General features: G+C 45.9%; 1 protein-coding gene, 1 long non-coding RNA gene and 1 other non-coding gene across 3 annotated transcripts in view; 2 read left to right on the forward strand and 1 right to left on the reverse strand.

Moving 5' to 3' along the window:
• Positions 1–14,066, reverse strand: part of LOC141580864 (uncharacterized) — a 28,981-nt gene extending 14,915 nt beyond the window's left edge. Inside the window, exons 1-2 of the long non-coding RNA XR_012513263.1 lie at positions 13,984–14,066; positions 13,087–13,161 (exon numbers count right to left, since the gene is read on the reverse strand). This is a non-coding gene — a long non-coding RNA (uncharacterized LOC141580864). The remainder of the gene's footprint in view (positions 1–13,086; positions 13,162–13,983) is intronic.
• Positions 13,396–24,922, forward strand: NPM2 (nucleophosmin/nucleoplasmin 2). Its single transcript, XM_010347687.3, has 9 exons — positions 13,396–13,482; positions 14,063–14,153; positions 14,282–14,367; positions 14,494–14,619; positions 21,059–21,152; positions 22,065–22,225; positions 22,443–22,477; positions 24,722–24,755; positions 24,864–24,922. Exons 1-9 carry the CDS (start codon positions 13,396–13,398, stop codon positions 24,906–24,908), a joined length of 759 nt encoding a protein of 252 aa, XP_010345989.3. The 3' UTR covers positions 24,909–24,922.
• Positions 20,227–20,326, forward strand: LOC120360664 (small nucleolar RNA U13). Its single transcript, XR_005577109.1, has one exon. It is a non-coding gene; the product is annotated as a small nucleolar RNA U13 (small nucleolar RNA).
• Positions 24,923–25,878: the final 956 nt, after the last annotated feature.

Genomic DNA, 25,878 nt, shown 5'->3' on the forward strand with positions numbered 1-25,878 from the left:
AAAATTCGTATAGGATCACGAAAGACCTCAAATAGCCAAAGCAATACTGAGGAAGAAGAATAGAGCTGAAGGCATCATCCTACCTGACTTCAAAATATACTACAGGCAAGGCAAGTGGTTCATACTTGTAATCCCAACACTTTTGGAGGCCAACGTGGATGGATCACTTGAGCTGAGGAGTTTGAGACCAGCCTGAACAACATGGAGAAACCCCATCTCAAAAAAAAAAAAAAAAACAAAAAAAAAACAAAAAAAAAAAACAAAAAAAAAAACACTAGAGGGATCCAAGATGGCCAATTAGGAGCACCTCAGGAGTGCAGCTCCCAGTGAAAGCACAGAGGGTGAGTGGAGGCTGCATTTCCAGACAGATTTTTGTTGCACACAGATCAGGAGATTCCCAGGCAGAGGAGCCCCGCGGGTCAACAGCACGGCTGGTTTGGCCAGCATGGCTGTTTTAGCGGGTGCAGCTGTTTTGCCAGTGCCGGCGCTGTGGTTCTCCGTACAAAATACTCGGGTCCAGGTGGCATTTTAGCCAGCGATTGAAGCTCCGGGAAGGCAGAGTCACCCATTCATCTCATTAAAAAGGGAAATGAAACAGGGAGCCAGGCCAGGAGATTCCTGGGCAAAAAAGCGCCATGCATCTCAGCGCCACTGCTCTAGACAGCCAGTGGGTCGCTGCACGGGAAATCACACAGAGCCCAGCGCCTATTCAACATGCAACTGGAACACCTCGGTGACAGTCAGCTGTTGAACTTAAAAAAAAAAAAAAAAAAGCTCTGAGGCAGGGAACCAGGTGGTCAGGCTCAGCTAGTCCTACCCCCACAAAAAAACAGCAATCGGAAACACTCTGGATTCACAGTTTCACAGCAAGCACAGCTGAACCCGGGATGGTCCAGCTATGTGGGGGAGGGACGTCCACCATTACCAAGGCAGTCCACCACTACAGAGGTAGTTTGTCATTGCTGAGGCAGCCCCCCATTGCCGAGGCAGACCGCCATTACAGAGACAGTCCGCCATTGCCAAGTCAGTTCTAACTACACCCATATAAACAGGACTGCAGGGAAGTTTACAGAGCAGCTGGGCAGAGCCCACAGCAGATCAGCAAAGCCTCTGCAGACAGAATGTGACTAGGCTGTCTCTTCGCTGGGCAGGGCAGCCCTGTAAAAAGGCAGCAGCACAACAGAAACTCATAAAGCCCTAACTCCCCAGGACACAGCACCTGGGGAAAAAAAGGGGGTGTGTGTTTATGAGTTTTCCTGCAGCAGACCTAAACGTACCTCCCAAGCAGCTGTGAAGGAGCAGCAGTGCTCACAGCTCAGCACTTGAGCCCCTATAGAGGACAGACTGTCTCCTCAAGCAGTTCCCTGATCCCTGTATATCCAAAGAATCACCTCATAAAGGAGAGTTCAGACTGACATCTGGCAGGTATCCTTCTGGGACAAAGATAGCAGAAAAAGAAACTGGCAGCAACCCTTACTGTTATGCAGCTGCTGCAGGTGATCCCCAGCCAAGCAAGGCCTGGAGTGGACCTCGGCAGTCCTACAGCAGAGGGGCCAGACTGTTAGTTTTCCTTCTAGGAAACAGAAAGAAATAACTTCATCCTCGACAAACTGGACATTCACTCAGAAAGTCAACAACTACAAAGATGACAGGTAGATGAATCTACAAAGATGGGAAGAAACCAGCACAAAAAAGGATGAAAACACCCAAAACCAGAATGCCTCTGCTCCTCCAAGGAATCACAACTCCTCACCAGCAAGGGAATGAGGCTTGATGGAGAATGAGTGTGATGAATTCACAGAATCAGGCTTCAGAAGGTAGGTAATAAGAAACTTCTCTGAGCGGCCGGGCGCAGTGGCTCAAGCCTGTAATCCCAGCACTTTGGGAGGCCGAGGCAGGTGGATCATGAGGTCAAGAGATCGAGACCATCCTGGTCAACATAGTGAAATCCTGCCTCTACTAAAAAAATACAAAAAATTAGCTGGGCATGGTGGCACATGCCTGTAATCCCAGCTACTCAGGAGGCTGAGGCAGGAGAATTGCCTGAGCCCAGGAGGCGGAGGTTGCAGTGAGCCGAGATCGTGCCATTGCACTCCAGCCTGAGTAACAAGAGCAATACTCTGTCTCAAAAAAAAAAAAAAAGAAACTTCTTTGAGCTAAAGAGAACATGTTCTAACCCAATGCAAAGAAACTAAAAACCTTGAAAAAAGGTTTGACAAAATGCTAACAAGAATAAACAGCTTAGAGAGGAATATAAGTGAATTGATGGAGCTGAAAAACAACAGGAGAACTTGCAAAGCATACGTAAGTTTGAACAGCCAAATTGACCAAGCAGAAGAAAGGATATCAGAGGTCCAAGATCAACTCAATGAAATAAAACGAGAAGGCAAGATTAAAGAAAAAATGGTAAAAAGGAATAAACAAAGTCTCCAAGAAATATGAGATGATGTGAAAAGACCTAATCTACATTTGATAGGTGTACCTGAATGTGACGGAGAGAATGAATCCAAGCTGGAAAATACTCTTCAGGATACTATCCAGAAAAGCTTCCCCAACCTAGCAAGGCAGGCCAATATTCAAGTCCAGGAAACACAGAGAAAGCCACAAAGATATTCCTCAAGAAGAGCAACCCAAAGGCACCTAATTTTCAGATTCGCCAGGGTTGAAATGAAGGAGATGCCAAGGGCAGCAAGAGAGAAAGGTCAGGTTACCCACAAAGGGAATCCCATCAGACTCACAGCAGACCTCTCAGCAGAAACCCTACAAGCCAGAAGAGAGTAGGGGTCAACATTCAACACCCTTAAAGAAAAGAACTTTCCACCCAGAATTTCATATCCAGCCAAACTCAGCTTCATAAGTGAAGGAAAAATAAAATCCTTTGCAAATAAACAAGTACTCTGATTTCATCACCACCAGGCCTGCTTTACAAGAGCTCCTGAAAGAAGCTCTACACATAGAAGGAACAACCAGTATCGGCCACTCCAAAAACATACCAAATGGTAAACAGCATCCACACAATGAAGAAACTGCATCAACCAATGGGCAAAACAGCCAGCTAGCATCAAAATGGCAGGATCAAATCCACACATAACAATATCAACCCTAAATGTAAATGGGCTAAATGCCCCAATCAAAAGACACAGACTGGCAAATTGGATAAAAAGCAAAAACCCATCGGTGTGCTGTATCCGGGAAACCCATCGCACATACAAGGACAGACAAAGGCTCAAAATAAAGGGATGGAGAAAGATTTACCAAGCAAATGAGAGAAAAAAAAAAAAAAAAGCAGGAGTTGCAATTCTCATCTCTGATAAAGTACACTTTAAACCAACAAAGATCAGGCCGGGCGCGGTGGCTCAAGCCTGTAATCCCAGCACTTTGGGAGGCCGAGGTGGGTGGATCACGAGGTCGAGAGATCGAGACCATCCTGGTCAACATGGTGAAACCCCGTCTCTACTAAAAGTGCAAAAAATTAGCTGGGCATGGTGGCACGTGCCTGTAATCCCAGCTACTCAGGAGGCTGAGGCAGGAGAATTGCCTGAGCCCAGGAGGCGGAGGTTGCGGTGAGCCGAGATCGTGCCATTGCACTCCAGCCTGGGTAACAAGGGCGAAACTCCGTCTCAAAAAAAAAAAAAAAAAAAAAAAAAAAACCAACAAAGATCAAAAGAGACAAAGAAGAACATTACATAATGGTAAAAGGATCAATGCAACAGAAGAGCTAACGATCCTAAATATATACGCACCCAATACAGTAGCACCCAGATACATAAGGCAAGTTCTTAATGACTTACAAAGAGACTTAGACTCCCACACAATAATAGTGGGAGACTTTAACACCCCACTGTCAATATCAGATCAATGAGACAGAAAATTAACAAGGATATCCAGGATTTGGACTCGGACCTGGACTGAGCAAACCTAATAGACATTTACAGAACTCTCTACCCCAAATCCACAGGATATACATTCTTCTCAGCACCACATCGCACCTACTCTAAAACTGACCACACAATTGGAAATAAATCACTCCTCAGCAAATGCAAAAGAACGGAAATCATAACAAACAGTCTCTTAGACCACAGGGCAATCAAGTTAGAACTCAGAATTCAGAAGCTAACTCAGAACCGCACAGCTTCATGGAAACTGAACAACTGGCTCTTGAATGTGGACTGGATGAACAATGAAATGAAGGCAGAAAAAAAGATGTTCTTCGAAACCAACGAGAACGAAGACGCAACATACCAGAATCTCTGGGACACATTTAAAGCCGTCTCTAGAGGAAAATATTTAACAATAAATGCCCACATGAGAAGCAAGGAAAGATCTAAAATCCACACCGTATCATTACCATTGAAAGAGCTAGAGGAGCAAGATTTAAAAAACTCAAAACCTAGCAGAAGACAAGAAGTAACAAGAATCAGAGCACACCTGAAGGAGATAGAGACACCAAGAACCCTTAAAAAAAAAAAAAAAAAAAAAAAAATCAGTAAATCCAGGAGCTGGTTTTTCAAAATGACAACGAAACAGACAAATCACTAGCCAGATTGAGAAAAAAGAAAAAAGACAATCAAATACATGCAATAAAAAAACAATAAAGGGGATATCACCACAGATTCCAAAGAAACTCAAACCATCATCAGAGATTATTACAAACAACTCTATGAACATAAACTAGTAAACCTGGAAGAAATGGATAAATTCCTGGACACTTGCATTCTCCCAAGCCTAGACCAGGAAGAAATCAAAACCCTGAATAGACCAATAACAAGGTCTGAAGTTGAAACGGCAATTAAGAGCTTACCTCCAAAAAAAGCCCAGGTCCAGATGGGTTCACAGCCGAAATCTACCAGACATTCATAGAGGAGCTGCTACCACTCCTTCTGAAACTACTCCAAGCAATCCAAAAAGAGGGAGTCCTTCACAAATCATTTTATGAGACCAACATCATCCTGATACCAAAATCTGGCAGAGACTCAGCAAGAAAAGAAAACTTCAGGCCAAGATCCATGATGAACACAGATGCAAAAATCTTCAGTAAAATACTGGCAAGCCGATTGCAACAGCATATCAAAAAGCTTATCCACCATGATCAAGTAGGATCTATCCCGGGGATGCAAGGCTGGTTCAACATACACAAGTCTATAAACATAATTCACCACATAAACAGAACCAAAGACAAAAAACCACATTATTATCTCAATTGATGCAGAGAAGGCTTTTGACAAAATTCAACAGCACTTTATGCTAAAAACCCTCAATAAACCACGTATTGATGGAACGTATCTCAAAATAATAAAAGCTATTTGTGACAAACCAACAGCCAATATCATACTGAATGGGCAAAAACTGGAAGCGTCCCCTTTGAAATCTGGCACTAGACAAGGATGCCCTCTCTCAGCACTCCTATTCAATACAGTACTGGAAGTTCTAGCCAGAGCAATCAGGGAAAAAAAGGAAATAAAAGGTATTCAATTAGGAAAGGGGAGGAAGTCAAATTGTCTCTATTTGCAGATGACATGATTGCATATGTGGAAGGCCCCATCATCTCAGCCAAAAATCTCCTGAAACTAATAAGCAACTTCAGCAAAGTCTCAGGATACAAAATCAATGTGCAAAAATCACAAGCATTCCTATACACCAAAAACAGACTTAAAGAGAGCCATATCAAGAACGAACTGCCATTCACAATTGCTACAAAGAGAATAAAATACCTAGGAATACAACTAACAAAGAATGTAAAGGACCTCTTCAAGGAGAACTACAAGCCACTGCTCCATGAAATAAGAGAGGACACAAACAGATGGAGAAAAATTCCATGTTCATGGTTAGGAAGAATCAATATCGTGTTAATGGCCATACGGCCCAGAGTAATTTACAGATTCAATGCTATCCCCATCAAGCTACCAATGACCTTTTTCAAAGAACTGGGAAAAAAATACCTTAAACTTCATATGGAGCCAAAAGAGAGCCCACATAGCCAAGTCAATTCTAAGCAAAAAGAATAAAGCAGGAGGCATCACACTACCAGACTTCAAACTATCCCACGAGGCTTCCATAATCAAAACAGCATGGTACTGGTACCAAAACAGAGATATAGACCAATGGAACAGAACAGAGGCCTTGAATGCAACACCACACATCTACAACCATCTGATCTTTGACAAACCTGACAAAAACAAGGCATGGGGAAACAGTTCCCTGTTTAATAAATGGTGTTGGGAAAACTGGCTAGCCATGTGCAGAAAGCAGAAACTGGACCCCTTCCTGACACCTTACACTAAAATTAACTCCAGATGGATTAAAGACTTAAACATAAGACCTATCACCATAAAAACCCTAGAAGAAACCTAAGCAAAACCATTCAGGACATAGGCATAGGCATAGGCATAGGCAAGGACTTCATGACCAAAACACCAAAAGCATTGGCATCAAAAGCCAAAATAGACCAATGGGACCTAATCAAACTTCACAGCTTCTGCACAGCAAAAGAAACAGTCATTAGAGTGAATCGGCAACCAATAGAATGGGAAAAAAATTGCAGTCTACTCATCCGACAAAGGGCTGATATCCAGAATCTACAAAGAACTAAAACAGATTTACAGGGAAAAAAAAAAAAAATGAACAAACCCATTCAAAAGTGGGCCAAGGATATAAACAGACACTTTACAAAAGAAGACATATATCAGGCCAACAAACATGAAAAAATGCTCATCATCACTGGTCATTAGAGAAATGCAAATCAAAACTACACTGAGATACCATCTCACGCCAATTAGAATGGCATCGTTAAAAAATCTGGAGACAACAGATGCTGGAGAGGATGTGGAGAAAAAGGAACACTTTTACACTGTTGGTGGGAGTGTAAATTAGTTCAACCATTGTGGAAGACAGTGTGGCGATTCCTCAAGGACCTAGAAATAGAAATTCCATTTGACCCAGAAATCCCATTACTGGGTATATATTCAAAGGATTATAAATCTTTCTACTATAAGGACACATGCACACAAATGTTCACTGCAGCACAGTTTACAACAGCAAAGACCTGGAACCAACCCAAATGCCCATCGATGATACACTGGACAGGGGAAATGTGGCAAATACACCATGGAATATTATGCAGCCATCAAAAACGATGAGTTTGTGTCCTTTATAGGGACATGGATGAACCTGGAAACCATCATTCTCAGCAGACTCACACAAGAACAGAAAATCAAACACCACATGTTCTCACTCATAGGCAGGTGTTGAACAATGAGAACACAGGGCAGGGAGCACTACACTCTGCAGTCTGTTGGGGAAAAATAGGGGAGGTACAGCAGGGGGTGGGGAGTTGGGGAGAGATAGCATGGGGAGAAATGCCAGATATGGGTGATGGGGAGGAAGGCAGCAAATCACAATGCCATGTGTGTAGCTATGCAACAATCTTGCATGTTCTTCACATGTACCCCAAAACCTAAAATGCAATAAATAAAATAAATATAAATATTAAAAAAAGAAAAAAAAAAAAAAAACTAGCCGGGCATTGTAGCACACACCTATAATCCCAGCTACTTCACAGGCTGAAGTCAGAGGATCGCTTGAGCCCAGGAGGTGGAGGCTGCAGTCAGCTGAAGTAGTGTCACTGCACTCCAGCCTGGGAAGTAAAGCGAGACCCTGTCTCAAATACAAATATAAATATAAATTGTACACTACAAAGCTATAGTAGCCGGAGAGATCCAAGATGGCTGATCACTAGCAGCTGGGGATTGTAGCTCCCAGTGAAAGCGCAAAGAAGGAGAGGACGCCACACCTTCACATGAATTCTTGTTGCGCACGCACCAGGAGATTCCCAGCGGAGGAGCCCCACGGGTCGCCAGCGCGACTCTTGTGACCGGTGAGGCGGTTTTGCCAGCGCCTCGGAGCGTTGGTTCTTGGTGCAGAGTCAGAAAAGCACCATCAATCTTAACGCCGCTGATTTAGTCGGCACAGTGGGTTGCTCAGATTTCGGCGCTGAGAATAAATAAGTTGGACGTCCACTCAGAAACCCAATTACAAAGACGGTAATTATAAAGACCACATGGATAAATCTACAACGAAGGGAAGAAAACAGCCAAAAAAGGCTGAGAATACCCAAGATCAGAACGCCTCTCCCTCAGCAGGGGATCACAGTTCCTCATCAGCAACGAAACAAGGCCTGATGGAGAACAAGTGTGTTCCAATTACAGAAGCAGGCTTCAAAATGTGGATAATAAGAAACTTCTGTGAATTAAAAGAACTTGTTCTAACACAATCCAGAGAAACTAAGAACTTTGAAAAAAGGTTTTACGAAATGTTAACAAGAATACACAATTTAGAGAGGAATATAAGTGAATTGATGGAGTTGAAAAACACAATACAAGAACTATGTGAAGTATGCACAAGTTTTAACAGCCGAATTGATCAGGCAGAAGAAAGGATATCAGAGGTCGAAGACCAACTCAATGAAATAAAACAAGAAGACAAGATTAGAGAAAAAAGGATAAAAAGGAATGAGCAAAATCTCCAAGAAATATGGGACTATGTGAAAAGACCTCATCTACGCTTGATAGGTGTACCTGAATGTGACGAAGAGAATGAATCCAAGCTGGAAAATACGCTTCAGGATATTATTCAGGAAAATTTTCCCAACCTAGTAAGGCAGGATAATATTCAACTCCAGGTAATACAGAGAACACCACAGAGATATTCCTCAAGAAGAGCAACTCCAAGGCACATAATCGTCAGATTTACCCGGGTTGAAATGAAGGAGAAAATACTAAGGGCAGCCAAAGAGAAAGGTCAGGTTACCCACAAAGGGAAGCCTATCAGACTTGCAGCAGATCTTTCAGCAGAAACCCTACAAGCCAGAAGAGAGTGGGGACCAATATTCAACATCCTTAAAGAAAAGAACTTTCAACCCAGAATTTCACGTCCAGCCAAGCTAACCTTCATAAGTGAAGGAAAAGTAAAGTTTTTTGTGAACAAGCAAGCACTCAGAGATTTCATCACCACCGGGCCTCCTTTACAAGAGCTTCTGAAAGAACCACTACACATAGAAAGGAATAAACAGTATCAGCCTTTCTAAAAAATACCAAGAGCATCAATATAATGAAGAATTTACATCAACTAATGGACAAAATAGCCAGCTAATATTAAATGGCAGTATTAAACTCACATATATCATTGTTAATTCTAAATTTAAATTGACTAAATCCCCCAATTCAAAGACAGACAGACAATTTAGATAAAAAACTAAAACCCATCAGTATGCTGCATCCAGACCCATCTCACATTCAAGGATACACGAAGACTCAAAACAAGGGATGAAGAAAGATTTACCAACCAAACAGAGCTAAAATAAATAAATAAAAAGCAGAAGTTACAATTTTTGCCTGATAAAATAGTTGTTAAAGCAACAAAGATCCAAAGAAGCAAAGAAAGACATTATATAATGATAAAAGGATCAATGCAACAACAAGAAGAGCTAAAGATCCTAAATATGTATGCACCCAATACAGGAATACCCAGACATATAAGACTAATAAAGAGACTTAGACTCCCACACAATAATAGTCGGAGACTTCAACATTAATATTAGACAGATCAATGAGACAGAAAATTAACAACGATATCCAGGACTTGAACTCAGATCTGCAACAAGTAAACAAAATTAACATTTATAGAACTCTCCACTTGAAATATACGAAATATACACTCTTATCAGTACCACATCATATCAACTTAGAAGTTTAAACGAAATGTTGGTTGGCTCCTTGTTTGTTATTCTCTTCCCTCATTTTATTTTATGTCTCCATTATTAAGGTCAATTATAGGCATACCCATATTTAGACTGCATTCTAGCCCGGGCAATAAAGCAATACCCCCATTCTCTCTCCCTCTTCCTCTTTCTCTTTCTTCCTCTTCTTTATTCTTTTTATTATTCTTTTTTTCTTTCTCAAAAAAAAAAAAAAAAGCTATAGTAGCCAAAACAGCATGGTATTGGTATAAAAACAAAGACAGACCAGTGGAATAAAAGAGAGAACCCAGAAATAAATCTACGTACTTAAACTGATTTTTTGATAAAGGCACCATGAATGTACATTGGGGAAAGGACATCTTCTTCAATAAATGGTGCTAGGAAAACTGGCTATTGCTAAGGAGAAGAACAGCAGACCCCGTCTGTCATCACATACAAAAATGGATTCAAATGGATTGAAGACTTGGATGGAATAAGGCCTAAAACTATCAAACTACTGAAGAAAACATGGTAAATGCTTCAGGATATGGGTCTAGGCAAAGATTTTATGGGTAACACTTCGAAAGCACAGGCAACAGAAACAACAACAGACAAATGAGACTGTATTAAACCAAAAACTGCATCAGTCAACAAAGTGAAGAGACAGCCTGCAGAATGGGAGAAAATATTTGCAAATTATTCATCTAACAAGGAAACAATATCCAGAATATACAAGGAATACAAATGACTCAACAGCAAAAAACAAGTAATATAAAGCGGAAAAAGGACACGAATAGACATTTCTCAAAAGAAAAGAAACAAATGGCCAACAGGCATAATAAAAAAAAAAGCTCAACATCACTAATCATCAGAGAAATGCAAATCAAAACCCCAAGAGATACCATCTCACCTCAGTTAAATGACTGTTATCAAAAAGACAAATGCTGGTGAGGATATGGAAAAGTGATCTTAGACACTGTTGTTGGGAATGTAAGTTAGTACAGCCATTATAGAAAGCGTATGATTTCTCAAAAAACTAAAAATAGAACTACCACATGATCCAACAATCCCACTACTGGGATAAATAATCCCAGAAATACTGATTCCTAGGAAATTGGTATCCGATTTCCTTTCCTTTGGATAAGTAACACAATACTGAGATTGTTGGATCATATGGTAGTCCTATTTTTAAGTTTTTAAAGAAATCTCCATCTTGCTTTCCATAATGGAAATCAGTATCCAAAGAAAAGGAGGGTTAACTACACACCCTTGTTTATTGCAGCACTATTCCAATAGCCAAGATATGGTATCGCTAAGTGTCCATCAATAGATGAATGGATAAAGAAAATGTGGAGGCTGGGCGAGGTGACTCACACCTGTAATCCCAGCACTTTGGGAGGCAGAGGCAGGCAGATCACGAGATCAGGAGTTCGAGACCAGCCTGGTTAACACAGTGAAACCTCGTTTCTACTAAGAATACAAAAAATTAGCTGGGCGTGGTGGGCACCTGTAATTTCAGCTACTCTGGAGGCTGAAGCAGGAGAACTGCTTGAACCCAGGAGGTGGAGGTTGTAGTGAGCTGAGACTGTGCCATTGTACTCCAGCTCGGGTGACAGTGCAAGACTATTTCTCAAAAAAAAAGAAGAAAATGTGGTACGTATACACAATGAAATATATCCAGTCATAAAAAAAGATGGAAACCCTGTCATTTGCAGCAATGTGGATGGAACTGGAGGCCATTATGTTACCTGTAACAAGCCAGACACAGTAAGACAAATATCACATGTTCTCAGTCATGTGGGAGCCAAAAACAAAGAAAGGGAATGGGAATAGAGAGTCGAATGATGATTACTAGAGACCAGGAAGTGGTTGGGGGGATAGAGAGGTTGATTAATGGGTACAAGCATACTATTATCAGATAGCAATAAGAAGGGCTTGTGTTGATAGTACAGTAAGGTGACTACAGTTTACAAGAATTTATTGTATATTTCAAAATAGCTAGAAGAGAAGATTTGAAATGTTTCCAACTCAAAGAAATAATAAATGTTTGGCTGGGCACAGTGGCTCACACCTGTAATCCCAGCACTTTGGGAGGCCTAGGCAGGTGGATCACTGAGGTCAGGAGTTCAAGACCAGGCTGACCAACCTGGTAAAACTCCATCTCTATAAAAACAGTAAAATTAGCCAGGCATGGTGGTGGGCGCCTGTAATCCCAGCTACTTGGAAGGCAGGAGAATTGCTTGAACCTGGGAGGCGGAGGTTGCATCGAGCTGAGATCGAACCACTGCTGCACTCCAGCCTGGGTGATGAGAGTGAGCCTCCGTCTCAAAAAAAAAAATAATAATAATAATAATAATGTTCAAAGTGATGGATACTTCAGTTACCCTGATTTGCTGATTACATATTGTGTGCAAGTATCAAAATATCGTATGTACCCTATAAATATGTACAATTAATATGTATCAGTTAAAAAAAAAAAGGTAATGAGGATGGTTCCAGTATAGCAGCCCCATTTAGTAGATGAGGAAACTGAGGCACTGAGACATGAATTAGCACACCTGAAATCACAAAGCAGAGTGCAGACTTGAATCCTGGCTGTCCAGTTCCAGCGTCCCAGCTCTAGATCGTGACCCCAGGGGCATCTCCCTCCCTGCCTCCATTTACCCTTCACTGTGACCCCCAGTTGCAGCTTCACATCAGTGTGATTATTCATGGGGAGGGTAGTCTGGGGCCACGGAGAGCCAGTGTGCTTTGAGCACTGCTCTCCAGTGAGGCTGGACGCCCTACGAGGGGGCTCTGTGATATTCACTGCGGGATGGCCAGGCCCGAATCACCATTTGTTGAAGGAATACCTGAACGTCTATACGTGGCATGCACTTGCCTGCCATTTGCTCATCTTTACCGCACACTTGGCTGCAATGGCTGTCACCTCCAGTAAGCCCCCAGCCAGGGAGAGAGAGCTCAGGGACAGCCAAGGAGACCGGAACTGCTCAGCTGGGAACAGGGAGCCTCAGGGGGCTCTGGCAGGCCCCCAAGCCTCTTGTGGGTTGTCCTGGGCCAGTTCACAAGGAAGGTGACCCGAGCTTCCAGAAATAAAAGATTCTGACCTCATTGTGGCAATGAGCCCCTGTCCCAGGTGTGTGCGAGAGATTCCTGGTTATCTGAGGTGTCTCCAGGGCATATCCGCTGAAACTCCACCTCCTCTTCACTGCCCACTGAGTTTGGGACCCGCTGCTGGTCGCGTGTTTGGCTCTGTAGCGTCGCTGGCCGCGCTCCCCACCCCCAGCTGCGGCGCCTCGCCGCTCACCTCTCCACCCAACCTGCCCGCTGTGGCTCTCCGCCGGAGATCTCACCGTTTAGGAGACAGGGTTCTCTCTCTCACTGGAGACTGGAAGGACGGGCCGTCTGGGCCTTAGGAAAGGCCCATGCTGTATAAGGCACGGGGAAAGGAAAGAAAGAAAAGCAATGTACAAGAAGGAGCGCTTCTACCTGCCGCTTCCTGCCGGCTGCCGCCCTCCCTTCCTAAGCTGAGCTAAGGCTTCCTCTCCACGGGCTGGGGTGGGGGCGCCAGGAGGTCTCGGCCGGCCCTCGTTGGCCGAACAGCGGCCCTCACGAAGGGTCGTGAGCCGGCCTCATGAGCTTCACCTGGGAACTGATTACAAATGCAAATTCCCTCGACCCCACCCAGACCCACGCCACGGGCAGCTGCGGAGTGGAGGGCAGCGATGCGCGCGTTAACAGCCTTCCAGGTGATTCTGCCGCACCGAGGAGAGAACGGGAGAAGGGAAGGGGAGAGGCAGGCGGCTTTTTTGCGGCTGATTGGACACCTGTCCTGCCCCTTCGGGGGCTTCTTAGCCCGGGTATGGGCAGTCGCCCTTCGCCCAGCGGGGATGAGGTTGCACTGCGCTCCGGGAGCGCAGATGGCGTGACTGGTCCCGCGCGGGGCAGCGACGGTAAGGCTGGGTGGGGGAGCTGGGACCAAGCCGAACGCACACCCCCTTCTCTGCGCCTGGTAGAAGGTCCACAGAGTCTTTGAGTCAGGCCCAAGCGCAGCCAGGTGATCTCCCCGCGGGCTTTCAAGCCTGGGTTCCGTGGGCAGCTCCCTCTCCCGTGAGTCCCGCAGTCCTGTGCGGGCCCGGCCGGGCCCCGGCTGCGCGCCCCGCTGGGAGGTGGGTACTCGTCCTCCAGGAGTGGCTGGCGAGCCCTTGACCGTGGCAGGCGCTCCCCGGCCGCCAGCGACGCCTCAGTACCTGCCGATGCCTCCTGGCCTCTGGTATCCTCCAGCCGAGGGTCGGGGCGCAAGGCCTCACGCGGGCGTCCTCCTTGCAGCTGCGCGGCCATCCCGCTCCTCCGCCCCGAGCCATGAATCTCAGCAGCACCAGCAGCACGGAGGAAAAGGCAGTGACGACCGTGCTCTGGGGTGAGTGGAGACCCAGGTTCCCTCCCAGAGCCACGCCCCACCTCCGGTGCGCAGCAGCTCGCGGCGCAGGTGAGCCGCTTCCTTGCGGAGGAAGGAGGGCTCCACTTCCCTTCTTTTCCCCTCCGCAGGCTGTGAGCTCAGTCACGAGAGGCGGACTTGGACCTTCAGACCCCAGCCGGAGGGGAAGCAGGGCTGCAGGCTGTTGCTTCATACGGTACATGTGCCCGAAAGAGGGAGCAGGATGGAGTGGGAGACTTTCTGATCCAGACAGGGCGCTGTGAGTTTCTCCCATCTGCCCTCAGGGTGATGAGGGCCCTCTGTCTGTTTTCAACCTGCTCAGATTTGCTTAGGGGAGAAGGCCAAAGAAGAGATGCATCGCGTGGAGATCCTGCCTCCAGGAAACCGGGAGGACAAGAAGACGCAGCCGGTCACCATTGCCTCGCTCCAGGCCTCAGTCCTCCCCATGGTGCGCCTTTCCCTGCTGGCTGGAAAACTACAACTAGCCCCAGCCTCACCCTCACCCTTTGGCGGGAATGGACACACACGAGGGTATATTAACCCTATAGAAGTCAGCCGTGTCAGGGAGGCAGCACAGCCCATGCAAAGAGCCGGGGTCTAGCCAGCTCACCCCTTCCTAGAGCTGTGTTACCTTGGGCAAGTTAAGCTGTCTGCAAAAATTACACTTCAAACCATGGGCCCCCCACCACCCGGCCAAGGACCAGAACCCTTCCATGGCCTATTAGGAACTTGACGGCACAGCAGGAGGTGAGCAGCTAGCTAGCCAGCATTAATCCTGAGCCCAGCATCTGATCAGAGTGACATTAGATTCTTTTTGGTGTTTTTTTTTTTTTTTTTTTTGAGACGGAGTTTCACTCTTGTTACTCAGGCTGGAGTGCAATGGCGCGATCTCGGCTCACCGCAACCTCCGCCTCCTGGGTTCAGGCAATTCTCCTGCCTCAGCATCCTGAGTAGCTCGGATTACAGGCACGTGCCACCATGCCCAGCTACCTTTTTGTATTTTTAGTAGAGACGGGGTTTCACCATATTGACCAGGATGGTTTCGATCTCTTGACCTCGTGATCCACCCGCCTTGGCCTCCCAAAGTGCTGGGATTACAGGCTTGAGCCACCGCACCCGGCCCAGAGTGACATTAGATTCTTTTGGGAGCATGAACCCTATTGTAAGCTGTGCATGCAAGAGGTCTAGGTTGCATGCTTCTCATGAGAATCTAATGCCTGAACAGAGATGGAGCAGTTTCATCCAGTCCTGTGGTTTTCAAGACTATATAAACAAACGAAGACTAGGAAACCTATTTCTGTAAACCCACCCTCTCTTGAGCTCCAAGTCCTATATCCAACTCTGTGTCTTTAATAGATATAAAATAAATATCCCAAATTTAACATGACTAAATCCATATACTCGATTTTTATCTCTAATCCACCCGCCTCCTCTTTAGCATGATTTTCTCTCAGAAAATAGCTGTTCTTCCAGTTAGCCAGGACAAAACTTTTTTTTTTGAGATGGTGTTTCCACTCTTATCACCCAGGCTGGAGAACCATGGCATGATCTCGGCTCACTGCAACCTTTGCCTCCTAGATTACAGTGATTCGCTTTCTCAGCCTCCCAAGCAGCTGAGACTACAGGCATGTGCCACCACACCTGGCTAATTTTTGTATATTTTGTAGAGACAGTGTTTTGCCATGTTGATCAGGCTGGTCTCGAACTCCTGAACTCAGGTGATCAGGCCTTGGCCTCCCAAAGATCTGAGATTACAGGCATGCCACCGCACCTGGCCCAAACCTTCTTTTTTTCCATGCCCATATCTGATATATCAGCAGTCCTGTTGTCTGCTCTGCCTCTGTCTTATGCCCTGATGGACCACAGCTCACCGTCTTCCCTGCTACCCCTGTTCCAGGTGACAGTTGCCTGTGGCTCTGTTTAATTGCAAGGCCTTCCACCTGGTCTACCTACCAACCCATGGTCCCCTGTAGTCTGTTCCAGGGTAGGCAAACTAGAGGGCTTGAATCTAGCCCACTGCCTGTTTTCATAAGTAGTTTTACTGGAACACAGCCACACTCATTTATACCCTTTCCATGGCTGCTTTTCCTCATAACAGCAGGTTTGAGTAGTCTCCATGGAGACCATATGGTTTGCAAGCCTAAAATATTACCTTCTGGCTCTTTTCAGAAAGTTTCCTGGTCTGTGCTGTACACAGCTGCCAAAAATCTTTTTTTCTTTACAATTTTTTTTTCAGACAGTCTTGCTCTGTCAACCAGGCTGGAGTGCAGTGGCACCATCTCGGCTCACTACAACCTCTGTCTCCTGGGTTCAAGTGATTCTCATGCCTCAGCCTCCCAAGTAGCTGGGACTACAGATGCTGGCCACCACGCCTGGCTGGTTTTCTTTTTTAATACAAGTGGGGTTTCACTATGTTGGCCAGGCTGGTCTCGAACTCTTGACCTCAAGTGATCCACACACCTCAGCCTCCCAGATTATTGGGATTTCAGGCATGAACCATTGCGCCTGGCCGAAAAGATCTTTTTAAACACAGGTCACATCATGTGGCTTCTCTGCTAGGACACTTAGGTCATGGCTCTCTCCCTCACTTGGAATCAGAGCCGAGAGTGTATCATGGCCTGCCTTGCCTTTGTGCTCTGGCCTCAGCAACTTCTCCGTTTCAGGTGTATTTTATGTCTTATGTTCCAGGTATGTATCTTGTACACAGTATGTAGCTAGATTTTGTTCTATCTGACAGTAGTCTACTCATTGTGATTGCTGATGTAACTGGATTTGTGGCATGTAGTTTGTATATCTGTTTTCCTTGCTTTATTTTCTTCTCCTTTTCCTACATTTTATTAGATTTATGAAAGTTTCTTTTCCCCTTCTCTACTGGTTTGGAAGTTAGAGAATCTCAATCTAATTTTTTACTGGTTATCTTTAATTTTTTTAACAATCATGCATGACTCAAAGTTTAAAATTAATGTTTTCTTTCCTCCCAGACAATCCAAGGCTCTTTTCTGATTGTTCTCTTTTCATCTTTTTATTTTCAAAATGGAGTCTCACTCTGTTGCCCAGGGTGGAGTACAGTGGTGCAATCTCAGCTCACTGCAACCTCTGCCTTCCAAGTTCAAGTGGTTCTCCTGGCTTAGGCTCCCACAGAGCTGGGATTACAGGTGTGTAACACCATGGCCAGCTAATTTTTGTATTTTTAGTAGAGATGGAGTTTCACCATGTTGGCCAGGCTGGACTTGAACTCCTGACCTGAGGTGATCCACCTCCCTTGGCCTCCCAAAGTGTTGGAATTACAGGTGTGAGCCACTGTGCCCGGCCTGATTCTCCTCTTTTTAACTTAAATATTATCTAGTGTTGTAGCTCCAACTTGTCGGCCTACTCAACACAATTCATTACTAGTACTATTGTATTTTCCAATTAATACTTATGTAGGTTTACTTTGTTTACCAATTAGTTTGGTTGCGGCTGCTTCTTGCACTCACTTCTTGATTTAATTTCTTATCTTTTTTAGAAACATACTTTAGTGGGCCTGAGAATAGTAAACTTACCCAGGCTTTGTCTAGAAATACCATGATTTTGTCCTCATTCCTTCACGATGGTTTGGCTGTGTATATAATTCTAGGTAGAGAATTTCCTTCAGCTTCAAAGCTGTTGTTCTATTCTGGTTTCCAGTATTGCTCTTGAAATCCTTAATCTGTCTGATTATTCCTTTTTTTGGAGATGTCTTTGCTCTCTGATTGATTTTAAGGTATCTTTTGTTTTTATTTTCTGTAGTTTTACCATATGTTCATGTGTAGATTGATTTTTTACTTATCTGTTTAGGACTTAGGTTTTCAGATATGAAGATCTATGTCTTTGATCACTTCTGGAAAATACTTGGTTGTCTTCCCTTTGAATATTGACTGTCTTCCAGTCTCTCTAGTCCCTCCTCCAATTCGATATATGTTGGACTTTCTCACTCTGTCCTCCGTGTTAACCTGTCTTTCATGTTTCTTTAAATCTCTCCCTGTGCCTTATAATTGGTAATTCCTCATAGCACTATTGATTATACTAATTTGGCTTCTGCTGGTTTATTCTGCTTTTTAATCATTTGTTGAGGTTTTCTTTTATTTTTGTTTTAAAGACAAGGTCTTGCTCTGTTGCCCAGGCTGGAGTACAGTGGCATGATCATGGCTCACTGCAGCCTCAAACTTCTGGGCTCAAGTGATCCTCCCACTCAACCTCCCGAGTAGCTGGGACTACAGGAACGAGCCACCATGTCCAGCTAATTCTTATTATTAGTTTTTTTATAGAGCTGAAGTCTTACTATGTTGTCCAGGCTGGTTTATAAGTTCTGGCCTCAAGCAATCCTCCCACCTTGGTCTCTGACAGTGCTGGGATTCTAGGCATGAGCCACCATGCCCAGCCTCAGCTTCAGCTTTTTATGTCTGGAAAGCTGCATTTGGGTCTTTTTCTTTTTCGTGATGTCTTGTTCTTATGGTTCTGATTCTTGCTTTTACATTTATTTGGTTTTAAACTTATTACATACATATATGTGTATATACATACTTTAGAGACGAGATCTTGCTCTGTTGCCCGGTCTGGAGTGCCATTGCAATCACAGCCCACTATAGCCTTGAACTCCCAAGTTCAAGCAATCTTTCTGCCTCAGCCTCCTGAAAAGCCTGTGCTACAGGCGTGCATCACCATACCCAGCTTAATTTGATACTGTTTTAGATGAGTGTTCTCTTAAGTTCTTAGTTGGGTGAGTCTGCAGTCATTTGGTTTCTTTCCATTAACGCTAGCGGGATTCTTTCTTGTGTGTTTTGTAATTTTATATGGTGAGCTCATGTTTAGTTTATTTTGTATTTTCCCAAAAGAATTTGATGTGGCCTGAGTTTGGGGAGTGTCCCAACGGACTGGTTTCGTGTTTGCTTCTGCCATTTACCTCAGGAATATATAAGCTTGGGATTTTATACACATTTCTTGGGTTGGGGGTACTCAATGAGTAATTCAAACCACACAACTGAGAGGCACAGCTATGGGTCTAGGCTTTCACAGGAGGCGGCTTTTATTTCCATTTATGCTTCCTTGTTAGTTTCCTTTAATGGTGGCTAGGATTTTAATTTTTTGTTTTTCCTTTTTTGAGGAGAAGAGGGCTGGTTTGAGCTTTTTTTTTTTTTTTTTTTTTTTTTTTTTTTTTTTTTTTGAGATGGAGTTTCACTTTTGTTACCCAGGCTGGAGTGCAATGGCGCAATCTTGGTGCTTACTGCAGCCCCCGCTTCCTGGGTTCAAGCGATTCTCCTGCCTCAGCCTCCCAAGTAGTTCCAATTACAGGCATGTGCCACCACGCCCAGCTAATTTTGTATTTTTAATAGAGATGGGGTTTCTCCATGTTGGCCAGGCTGGTCTCAAACTCCTGACCTCAAGTGATCTCCCTGCCTTGGCCTCCCAAAGTGCTGGGATTACAGGCATGAGCCACCGAGTCCAGACTGTGTATGAGTTTTGAAGCCCAAAGCCCTGGCTATTTTCAGGTCCATTTTCCCTCAGTTGCTGCACACCAGTTCCTGCACCTGCCTCTCTTCATTTCTTTTTTTTCATTCATCACTAATCAGAAGGCATCCTGTCTTCATTTTTTATGCTCAAGGACTCGTCTGTGTTACTGTTTAGCCATGCCATCAAAACACTGAATTACATTCTCTCTGGAACTTCTAAGTGGCTCTGGCTGCAGAGTTTGTTTTTGCTTATTACCTCCTATCTGAACTTAGAGCTTAGAAGCTCTAAGTTATTCACTCTAAGTCTCAGTTTTCTCTTCTTTAAAGTATTAGTATTTCCATCATGGGTTTCTTATGAGGATTTAAATGAGATAATGCAGATAAAACACTTAACAGGGTTCTTGGCTAGTGGCAGAAGCTAAAATAAAATAAGCTATTGTCATTCTAGAAAATTCGGAAAGTTTGGGAAAGTATAAATAAATACCGTAATGTCTACTGACAATTGTGGTTAGCATTTTAATACATTTCAAGTCTTTTTCACATGTATAGCCATACATAATGTGTAAGACAAAAGTAGTATTGTAGAGATTCTTGTCATTTATAAGTGTGATAATTGGAGTTTCACGCTCATGTGTTAGATGTGCCTCCACAAACCTGGTTACGAGTTGGCACATGACCTGTCTGATGTGAAGAAAGTAGTATTGTACATAAAATCGTGCATCTGCTTTCTCATTTGATCGGTGAGCATCTCAGTCTGCCCTAGTTGCTATTACAAAATACCAGACTGGAGGGCTTTAGCAACAGATGTTTTCTCACAGTTCTGGAGGCTGAAAGTCTGAGATTGGGGGCCGGCATGGTTGGTTTCTGGTAAGGGCTCTCTCCCTGACTTGCAGACAGCAGCCTTCTTGCTGTGTGTTCACATGGTGGGGCAGGAGAGTGGAGAGTGGAGAGAAAGAGTGAGTGAGTTCTATAGTGTCTTATCTTGTAAAGGCACTAATTCTATCATGAGTGCCCCGCCCTCATGACCCCAAACCTAATCACTCCCCAAGACCCACCCCCCCAATCACTTTTCAAATACTATCACATTGGAGGATAGGGCTTCAAAATAGGAATTTGGAGGATGAGAGAGTGGCCATAATTCAGCTCATAACAATCAGACTCCTATCTGACAGCTGCCCCTCAGCTTGGAAGGCTATCTGTGAGTTGAGCAAGAATGGGATTACCGGGTTCGAATTCTTCTTGGACAGAGCCCACCTTGGCAGGCGGGTACGGGGCTGAGAATGCAGTAAGGTCCACGCAACCCATGAGTAGTGCGTAGGGTTCAGGGAGGGAAATCAACTCACTATTTCTGCCCGAGGCCAGCTCCCGAGAGGTGCCAGGCCTAAGTGGCCCTGTCTTCTCTGATTCTTCCCACTGCAGGTCACCATGGTTGGAGTACAGCTTTCTCCCCCAGTTACTTTCCAACTCCGGGCTGGCTCAGGACCTGTGTTCCTCAGTGGCCAGGAACGTTATGGTAAGTCAGAGCCCAGGCTCAGGAAGGTCCGAGAGTACCATGCCCAGCGGGCACTCCAGACATACTGGCTACTCAAACACTGGAGGGATTCTTGAATTTTGGGAGAAAAATCCCTAAAGGCAACAGGATGGCCAGCAGCCTGGACTGGAAGGCCACAGGCAAGGACGCTGGTCTCTGTTCTTCTTTACCTGCCATGACCTCTGTGGACCACAGCCCCTTACTTGCATAGTTCAAAGAGCAGTTGTGAAGAATAAATGGGATATTCAGGAAAAGCACTCAGTGCAACATCTGGTACTAGGGAGCCACTGTTGATATCACTGCCGCAGTGATGCAGACTATAGCAACATGGCAGGATGCTGATTCCTTCTAGATCCTTCAACTGGCCGTTTTTTCTGTATGATTAGGCCTCAGTCACATCAGGGTACTCTCCAACTAAAAAGCCTTGGCAGGTCCCACTTCTCTTAGGATAAGGTTTTAGTTCTTTAGCTGTTTCTTAGATTCCTTCCCCCTGTCCTTTTCCTCCCCAACCCTGCCCGCCTTTAGCCTTGGCCCCAGCCCTTGCCAATATGAAAACCTCTCCTACTCAGCCACAGCCCCTCCTCCTGCCCTCTTTCTACCACCCTCAGCCCCCTGCAGGGCTCTCCTAGATCCCCTAAGCTAGCCTGGCTTCCACTGTCAGGAGGACCAGAAAGGGCACCACCCCGTACAGGTGGCAGGTAGGTAACCACTCCTGGCATCCACTGTCAGGAGGACCAGAAAGGGCACCACCCTGTACAGGTGGCAGGTAGGTAACTCCAGGCTGGGATTCCTCCAGGGCAGTGCTTGGAGCAACCAGAATCACACAATGGGAGGTGGGCATCGATTCTGTAGCTCTGAACCTGTGCCCCTGCCCTCTTTCCCATGCTATCACAGAAACCTGGGAGGAGGAGGAGGAAGAAGAAGGGGAAGAGGAGGAAGAGGAAGAGGAGGAAGAAGATGATGAGGATGAGGATGTAGATATATCTCTGGAGGAAGAATCCCCTGTCAAACAAGGCAAAAGGCTGGTGCCCCAGAAGCAGGCGAGCGTGGCTAAGGTGGGGGAAGGAGTGTGGCTGTTTGGAAGGAGGTACTGCCCCTGCAGAAGCTCCTCAGAGGGGTGGGGCACCAGGAGCTTGGGCCAGCCTTCTCAGTGTGCAGGATGGGACTAGGCCGCCGTGGCCATTTCTGTCCAGGTGCTCAGCGGGGACCCTGTGGATGCTGGGAGTCTCTTCTGGCTCTAACTCTCCTAATACACTCGTTTTTGGTTTCTAGAAAAAAAAGCTGGAAAAAGAACAAGAGGAAGTAAGGTAATTCTTTCTACCAATTAAATTAGCCAGTCTTAGATGAGATGTACAGTATTAGAAAGAATACTGTGTTGTTGGTGTGTATGTGTACAAATGCACACACGGTGTGTATTCCTGCACACACAGGCACATGGGCATAGAAGCATGGGAGGGTTGCATCACCTTTCTGGCAAAGCATTACAACGTTCTTATATTGAGACCTAATTCCACTGAAGGAAATTCCTTCCGAAGAATTCCATCCAAAATTCAGGGGAAATTATCTGTACTAAGATGTTTCTTATGGCTGGGTGTGGTGGTTCATGCCTGTAATCCCCACACTTTGGGAGGCCAAGGTGGGCGGATTACTTGAGGTGAAGAGTTTGAGATTAGCCTGGCCAAAATGATGGAACCCTGTGTCTACTAAAAGTACAAAAATTAGCTATGCCTGGTGGCCCCTGCCTGTAATCCCAGCCGCCCAGGAGACTAAGGCACAAGAATTGCTTGAACCCGGGTGGAAGTTGCAGAGAGCTGAGATCGTACCACTGCACTCCAGCCTGGATGACAGAGCGAAACTGGGTCTCAAAAAAACAGTTTAAAAAAGGATGTTTATCATGGTATTATTCAAATAATAGTGGAAAAATGGAAGCATTGTAAATGTCTAGCAGTATAACGATTGACTAAGCTACATGTATCTTCTCAATGGAAGATTTCATAACGCTTGTGAAGAATATAGCAACGTGGAATGTATGTGTATAGTTTTGATTGGTTTATTTAATGAGACAGCATTTTGCTCTGCCACCCAGGCTGGAGTGCAGTGGCACAAATCATGGCTCACTGCAGCCTTCACTTCCTGGCCTCAAGCAATCCTCCTGTCTCAGCCTTCCTAGTAGCTAGGACAATAGGTGTGTGCCACCATGGGTGGCTAATTTTTAAGTTTTGTGTAGAGACAGGGTCTTTCTATGTTGCCAAGGCTGATCTCAAACTCCTGGCCTCAAGCAATCCTGCCTCAGCCTCCCAAAGCACTGGAATTGCAAGTGTGAGCCTCTGCACTTGGCAGGAATATTGGTAGTTTATACAGAGGGCTATAAGGTCATTTTTATTTTATCACATTTTTAAAAAGAGTTTGACCAGGCTGGGTGTGTGTGGTGGCTCACACTTGTCCCAGCACTTTGGGAAGCCAAGGTGGGAGGATCACTTGAGGTCAGGAGTTTGAAACCAGCCTGGCCAACATCGTGAAACCTTGTCTCTACCAAAAGTAGAAAAATTAGGTGGGCATGGTGGCGCTTTCCTGTAGTCCCAGCTACTTGGGAGGCTGAGGTAGGAGAATCACTTGAACCCAGAATGCGAAGGTTGCAGTGAACCAAGATCTCAGGACTGCACTCCAGCCTGGGCAACAGAGAAAGACTCTATCTCAAGAAAAAAAAATTTTTTTTGAACAACAACAACAAAAAAACCCTGAAAGAAAATACACCAAAATGTTTAGTGTGGGCAGTAAAGGAAACTATAAGTAATATATTTTCTTGTCTATTTGCTATATTTTGTAGAAAATGGTTAACATTACTTTTGTAATGAAAAGCACATTTGTGGGCCAGGTGTGGTGGTGCACACCTGCAGTCCCAGCTACTCGGGAGACTGAGGCAGGAGGATCACTTGAGCCCTGGAGGTCAAGGCTGCAGTGAGCTGTGATGGTGTAACTGCACTCCAGCCTGTGCAACAGAGCCAGACTCCATCTCAAAAACAAAACAAAGACATTTGTGATAACTAAACAAAGATGGAAGCCTAAGGAAAACATACATGTGCATGCATGCGTTCACACACACCCCCCTTTGTTTAAAAAGTGCCAGAGTGGGCCAGTCACGATGGCTCACACCTGTAATCCCAGCACTTCGGGAGGCCAGGGTGGGTAGATCATGAGGTGAGGAGATCGAGACCATCCTGGGCAACATGGTGAAACCCCATCTCTACTAAAAATACAAAAATTAGCTGGGCGTGGTGGCATGAGCCTGTCATCCCAGCTACTCAGGAGGCTGAGCGGGGAGAATCACTTCAACCCGGGCAGCGGAGGTTGCAGTGAGCTGAGATCGCACCACTGCACTCCAGCCTGGGCAATAGAGCAAGACTCTGTCTCCAACAACAATAAAAAGAGAGTCTGATGGGTCCCCAGGAGGAGCAGCCAGGGTGGGCACCGGGAGGGCTGCACCACTGGTCTGAAGCTGAGCTTTCTCCCTGACCCCCATCCCACTCCTGGTCCACTCCACCCTGTTGCAGACCCAGCATTAGAGACAAGAGCCCTGAGAAGAAGGTGAGTAGGACCAGAGGGTAGGCCCCTGGGACAGGTGGGTGCTCTTTGGGGAGGCTGCCTGGGCTGGAGGAGGGAGTGGGACCCTGGAGCCCTGCCTTCCCTCTGCAGACCAAAGCCACACCCAGATCCAAAAAGCCAGGATTCAAGAAATGAGGAGCTACGCCTTGGGGCCCACGAGGCAGAGTGGGCCTTCCCCGGCCTGTGCTGCAGGGACGGGGCACCCCTGCCCCACCCCTACATTTGTCTGAATGTGACAGGGGTGTTGTGGGGGCAACACGAGAGCCCCTCACCCCCACTCTCCACTTTCAGGAGGCCTCGAGTGAGGACCCCCACCTCAGGTCACAATAAAGTTGTCTGGTCAGGACTTCCCTTCTCTTCCCTGTTGCCGGCCTCCTTACTTAACTGTGCCAGCTCAAGTGCCCGGCAGAGGGCGGCCTTGAACCAGCGCACCCGGGCCCTGAGGTCATGCCCCCTCCCTGGACCCAGCCCCCTCAGCCTGAGGCTGCTGTGTCCTTCCTGCTTGGCACCACTAATTCCCTCCCAGTGGCAAGGGAAGAGCCTAGCGTCTGCCCTCTGCTGAGCCGGGTGTCAGGTGGGTTTCCAGCCGGAGCACTCCCTCTGGGCAGCGCTAGGTTTCCAGGCACCCAGGGGCTATGGCTGCTCCTGGTACCAGAAAGGGCCTTGCCCTAGGGGGCCAGCCCCCAGGGTCTTCTCCGGGTCCTACTCTTCTCAGGCAGCTACTGTGTGTAGAGCATCTATAGGGACACCTGCTCTCCTTACTTGCTTCTGTTAGGGGCCAGCTCTTGTCACAGGGACCTCCCATGTGTGAAGATCTGTGTCAGGTGGGAACTAGAGGCCCGCACCCTCAGGAAACCTTCAAAGTGGGGTAGATGGGGTGAGTTTTACAGAGGCACCAAGCCCCACGTGCTCTGGAGCAGGGCTCAGTCAAGTATAGGGGTGAGGCCAAGACAGAAGTAGCAAATGGGGTGGGGGACCCCTGCCTTCTCCACGGCATGCAGAGGGGACTCTGGAGGGCTGTCCACCCAGGGGTGGCCCTGGCGTAGTTTCTGGAGCAGACCGACACAAAGATGGGCCCCTACTCGAGGTGATCATTCGGTGCCAC

Source organism: Saimiri boliviensis, chromosome 13 (assembly GCF_048565385.1).
Source record: "Saimiri boliviensis isolate mSaiBol1 chromosome 13, mSaiBol1.pri, whole genome shotgun sequence".
NCBI classification, from domain to species: Eukaryota; Metazoa; Chordata; class Mammalia; order Primates; family Cebidae; genus Saimiri; species Saimiri boliviensis.